The 6000-nt window shown below is 47.5% G+C and overlaps 1 protein-coding gene across 1 annotated transcript in view; it reads right to left on the bottom strand.

Annotated features, from left to right (window-relative positions):
- The window catches only part of COL4A4 (collagen, type IV, alpha 4), a 103490-nt gene that overhangs the window by 62907 nt on the left and 34583 nt on the right, over positions 1–6000 (bottom strand). Inside the window, exons 9-13 of the mRNA XM_012728371.1 lie at positions 4625–4660; positions 3225–3287; positions 2845–2880; positions 2055–2096; positions 59–139 (exon numbers count right to left, since the gene is read on the bottom strand). Coding sequence (XP_012583825.1) covers positions 59–139; positions 2055–2096; positions 2845–2880; positions 3225–3287; positions 4625–4660 — 258 coding nt within the window. The remainder of the gene's footprint in view (positions 1–58; positions 140–2054; positions 2097–2844; positions 2881–3224; positions 3288–4624; positions 4661–6000) is intronic.

Genomic DNA, 6000 nt, shown 5'->3' with positions numbered 1-6000 from the left:
AAAAAAAAAATGCTGGCAATGCCTGCTTTGCCAAGTCACACGCGGATTTGGGGCTCACCTTTTCTCCTTTAAGGAAATGTAAATCAAAGGGATGCACCAGTAGCATAGGTCCAGGAAAGCCCTGTCGGCCAACCTCACCCTTCCAAAAGAAATCAAGATAGCAGAGTCCATATTAACTTCATATTGAAATAAAATTTGAAGCAAACAAGACTTTCACTTACCTGTTGTGATGTGATGGTAACGGTCCAGTGTGCCATGGATTTGAAATGAAAATCATGCTAATTTGAAGTATCTGTGGTTTTGCATAAGTAATGCAGACTGATTGTAAAAATCAGTGTAAAATGTGGCCCTGCCCCTACCACTGCAATGGGTAGCCGCTGCAATAAGCAATGTGCAAGCAAGCAACTGAACAAATGCACCAACTGGACCCAAATAAGCCCGTAACGTGCATCTGCAAAGATCATCCTGCCTGTTCTGCAGCTGGAGTAAACCTGCACTAAACTCATGCAGACTGACCAGCAAGGAGTGGCTTCAAAATGTCGGTCACATTACAAGTTTGCTGCATTGTAAAATACCTTATGCTCATTTTAGCCAAAAGGACCAAGAAGACCAAGCGTGAAGACCGCGATAGAAACACTGCAGGATCACAGCACCTGGACAGGGTGAGTACCGAGCACCTCAGTGCACCCACACCTCAGAGTCCTGCCTCAGCATTTCAAATTAGGATTTTGTTCCCAATTTGACTGGATTTTGCCAGTCTAACAGGGTGAACTTAAGTAGATTTCAGGTAACCTGAATGGCCAAGACATAGACACATTTTTCTGTGATCTTTTGTGGCCTGATTTTGCCACCACATCTGGTTGGCGCTGAGGCCACAGAACAGGTAATTCCTGCTATTCTCCCAACGCTGTTTCTCAAACTGGGAGTCGTGGGCTTCTGAGACTGTGACATACACATCCCCCGGGGTTCATGACTCCCAGGTTTGAAAACCATTGAGTCTACTTTCTGTTAGTCATTTGTGTAAGGTAGTGGCCCTCAAGGATGGGTTGGGGCCCTGGAATGCCCTTCCCCCCAAGACCTTTGGCATGTTCTGGACGCCTTGAACCATGACAAATGGAAGAAAGGCTCCTAGTGGTGGGGGCAGGGTGCTGCTCCCCATCCTGCATGGGCCCCCATACACCTACAAACCTTCTCCTACTGTTTCTTGTGTCCTTCTATTGTGTGTTACCAAGGTGAGCGTACTTGGTGACCTGCGCTTTCTGGGCAACCCTCTGTAGAGGTACCTCCCTTCATCAGGAACTCTTCCCAATTACTACGGGCGGTGCTGTCTTGCTGCTCCTCAGCTCTGCTGTCACTTTCCCAAGCAGGCTGGACTCAGCCCAGGCACCAGGCCTGCCCCGCTAAAGCCCCAGGCCAGGCCCGCAGCCTCACGTGGCTCTAGATGTTTATTGGCTATTTGCCTGCAGTCGAGAAGCCATTCACGGTGCTTCAACATTCAGAGTGTGTCTGAAGGCACAGCCATTTTAGACATTTTCCTAAAGCTCATCCTTGCTACGTCTCATGCTTAGGCAGAAAGACTGCAGAGCATGAGGCGGGCAGGGGAGGGGAGGAGGGGCTGATGACGGGAGGTGTGTTGGGAAGGAGGGAGTGGAGATCATGTGTTGTTACAAGTATCTGGCTCATTGTTTATATTTTCACTTGATTGTGAGTCTATTTATTTATAGGGAGTTAATGATTCTGATGAAATTTCTGAAATGAAGCTAAACAAATCAGTAATTAAACAAATAGTTACTCTGGGTCTGATCTATCTTCAGCAATGTGCCATCTTTCTGCTGGCGTGAAATGTGTCCTACAAATTAACTGGCCTTCAGTGTTCAGTTTTATCACAACTGCATTTTACAGTCAAGGGTAATGGTGCCTTGATAATTGAGCAAAAGAAAATTCTCAGCCATAAAATTGAGCAGAGGCTAGAAAATGAACACTATTTAGGTGATAATCAGAACAGTCTCCTCAAGGCAGGCACCTCATGGCTCCCGTGCACAGGGGGTTCTTACCGGGTCTCCCGCTTGCCCCTTTATTCCCACGCCGGAGTTACCCTGGAAAAGGAAATTTAAAGAACTAATTCTTAGGGCTCCCTGCTGGTGCAAAGGTTAAGTCTCAGCACTATGACGCTCTCCACATGCACTGCAGCATGGCGTCAATCCCCCACCAGGGAGCTGACCCACGTGCGTCGGCAGACCCATCCTGTCTCCCCACTGCTCCCCTCAGCAGTATATTTCCCACCTGTTCTACTCCCCTACTGTCTCCGGTAAACCCTTTCACCCCCCCCACCTCTGACTTATACCTCAGTTCTTGTATGCATAAATAAATATATCTTTTAAATAAAAAGAACTAGGCCCTCCCTGGTGGCGCAGTGGGTTAAAGCACAGCACTAAGAAGCTTAAGCCACTTCCGCATGAGTTCGATCCCCACCTGCCCTGGAGGTGACCACATGGCTTGGCAGACCTCTCCTGACCTGTCCGCTGCTCCCCTACGTTGATTGACCTGTTCTGATCCCCGCTCTGCCTCTGGTGAATCCTCTCACCGCCCCTGCACCTCTGGCCTGTACCCCAGGGCTGTATGCATAAATAAATAACTCTTAAAAAAGGGAGAGAGAACTAACTGCTTGGAGTATCAAAGTAGTAAATAAAAGCAAGAAAGACTTTTGGGCAAGCAATTTGCTGAAATTTATTTATTAAATATTTTTGGAAATCTAATAAGAAGACATGACTCTGACAAAAATCACTGGTCACTTATTCCTGGCACAGCTCTGGGCTCCGTTGGTAAGTGACTCACAGTACCTACCTTCACACCAGGGCTGCCGGGGTGACCTGGGGGACCCTGCATCAGAGGCAAAAACATGCACAAATAACAATCAGTCATGGAAATCAGAATGTGTCTGTGTTGGTACCCCAGATTCCTCACAGGAAACCCTTGATTTTAAACTACTCCCCACGGATTTCTAACATGAATGGGGGGTGGTCTACCACCCCTTTCTGCCTCATCTGTGGAATGGTGACCCCAGGGGCTCCATCAGAGTAGTGGGTTTGTGCCAACTCATACATTTATAATCCTGCAAAGAACCCACCTCTACCTGACCCAAGGCTGCAATTTGCCTTTTTTGCTTTATTTACTAATCAGATCTGGGCTTTTAGAGGAACAAAACTCAGCAAGGCTGTACTTACAGGGGGCCCTGGCTCTCCTGGGTAACCCATCGAGCCCACTGGTCCTCTTGCACCTGTAGGACCCTAAACATGAGAAAAATCAGCATCTTCCTTACCCAAGCTGTCATCAGCTCATGTGTCAGCCCAGGGGACTAAAGACCTCAAGCAGAATTGCACAGAAAACATCTGCTACCAGGTGGACCCTAAGGGGTACACTCTGGTGAGTATGACTGACTTCTTGGGGTGAGAGCAAGTCCCAGAGATCAGACTACTTATTGACAAGTAAATCTTCCAGTAGCAAAAGCCGAGAACATGCCACTAATGACTCCTACACCCCATGTGTGGCAATTTTGATGTACATCAAATTGATTTCAAAAGAGTGATACTAATAAAGCATTAGTTATATTAAAACATCAATATATTTATAGTCCTGAATATATATTTTTAGACATCCCCTATAAGATGACCATGAATAGAAACGTCCTCAATTCAAAATCAAGATGTTTCAACCATTAACAATTTTCTACAACATAATCATTGTGGCAAATATTCTGGCCCATTCTGGAAGCTTGGAGAGAGGCTCTCTATTCTCTTGTGCTGATCCTGTCCTGATCAAATGATTTCGTGAGCACATGATGAGATTGGCTATCATATGTGGCAAGATATAGATGACAAAATTGACCACGTTAACCGTTTTAGAGGGTACTTCAGTTCTGTGGTACTAAGTGCATTAGCTTTATTGGGTCATTACCACCACCTCCCAGCTCCAGAACTTTTGCATCTTCTTCCATGAAAATTCTTTCCTGTTAAATGCTAAATTCAATTTTTTTTCACAGCAATATCATGGCATCTCATTGATTCAGTGGGCTTGGGGAGCTCTAAGCCATTCTAACACGGTGAGTAGCCCTGTCGGCCACCAGAGGTTACCAAGTAAAAGGATGGCAGAGCACTGGGAGACACAATTGCTTTCGATTTTAATCTCATGAACATTGATCAATTGGAAAACTAATATGGTCATGGGCTTACACATTTTAGGGAGGTAAGGGGGAGATGCTCATAACATGCATGCATGACTTAGCTGGCCAACTCATTTCCACTACACATAACAGTTCATTCAGTTTCTAAGCAGACTTATCTTAAGTATTAAGCAACTGTATAGACCTGAACCATGTGAAATGACCATTAATTAAAAGAGAATAACAGCCAGTGAGACCCGGAGAGGCCACCTGGTCCCTCCACACAGGGCCTCACGCCGATTCAGTCGTCTGCTCTCACCATCATGAAATTCTCAATGGATTTTTGAACCAAAACCCTCAATTTCACTTTGTGTGGACTCTGAACTATGTAGTTGGTGCTGTCAGCCTTCACGCCAGTGTGGGCCACTGCTGCGAAGGCCAAAACCAAGCACAGGGGAGACTCACCGCAAAGCCCGGAGGTCCGGGGTCGCCTGTGTCCCCCTGCAACAGTGACACCGTTACAACTTGTCCCTAAACACGTGCACACAGCGTCAACGTGGGCAGACACACGGGAACTATTTGGGCCCAGTTCCAGTTTTCAGAGTGGGGTCCCAACGGTAGCAGAGCTCCATCGAAGAGACTTTTTCTCCATCATTAAGCCCTGAATTCTACTTTGCAGCTGAAACCAGAGACAGGTTGCTGGAGTGGAGCCAACAACAGAACTGAGATGCAGTTTCATTCTTCGGCTTCAAACGTTCCAGTTCTCAGGCTGAAGGTCCACAGCATCAGTTTAACCGTCTCTGTTCTCCTGGCCAGACCTCACCTCGCCTCTCCGCATGCCCTCACCTTAGCCAGGATGTGCTGGGAACCCGTGTGGGGCCCCCACCCCCCTGGGAAGACAGTGCCTCTGGTCTAAAAATCTCCATTGCAGAGAATCAAAGGGTGCACAGCCCCATGACAGCACGCTTTCTTTGAAAAATGCAAAACATAGTGCAAAGTACACTTACCATCTGTTGTACCAGGTGAGTCACTTTGCCGTGCGCTGCGGCTCTGTGGCCCAGGGCACATCCCCGTGCGGCCATCACCACCTCCCAGCTCCAGCAACATTCTTCATCTTCCCCCAGGGAACTCTGCCCCCCGTAAACACGAGTCCCCTCCCTCCCCAGCCCCTGGCACTCACCTTCTGTCTATGTACCTAACGCCAGGAGCCCCATGCAAATGGGTTCACCTCACTTGTGCTTTTCTGACTGGCTCCTCCCACTTACATGATCTCGAGGCTCATCCCCACGGTGCTGGCGTGCATTCCCTCCCTACTTTAAGGCTGAACATTGTCATCTCTACCTTTGGCTTATACCTACCCACCCACCCAGTCACCAAACACCTTGGCAGCTTCCTTCCACTTTGAGTATAGCTACTAGGCAGCTGTGAAAATGAGCGTGCAAATATCTGTTGGAGCCCTGCTTGAATTTCTTTGGGTCATTAGTGGGAGACAGGGCGCTGGATTATAGCGTAAGTCTGCATTTAGGTTTTGGGGGCATTGACATATCTTTTCCATTCTCTGTGAAAAACACGAAGGTGCTAAAGTTGTCGAGGAGTGCCGATGTTCAATTCATTATGGCGACGTCTGTTATAGTGGATGAACATACTAAGAGAATAATAGATCGGCGCTTCCCAACTGAGGGTGATTTTTCTTTGCAGGTGACCAATGGCATGTAGGGAGGGACTGTTGAGGTGGAGGGTGAAGGGTGCTAATGGCATGCATTAAGGCCAAGGGCAAGGGTCTGTGTTCTACAAAGCAAAGGTCACCCCCTGGTCATATGGCTCCAGATGTCAACCAGGCC

The sequence above is a fragment of the Condylura cristata genome, unplaced genomic scaffold (assembly GCF_000260355.1).
Source record: "Condylura cristata isolate star-nosed mole 26May11 unplaced genomic scaffold, ConCri1.0 scaffold00002, whole genome shotgun sequence".
In the NCBI taxonomy this organism is placed as follows: domain Eukaryota; kingdom Metazoa; phylum Chordata; class Mammalia; order Eulipotyphla; family Talpidae; genus Condylura; species Condylura cristata.
Note: the sequence above shows the minus strand (reverse complement) of the source record. Positions and strands in the feature narration are given on the sequence as shown.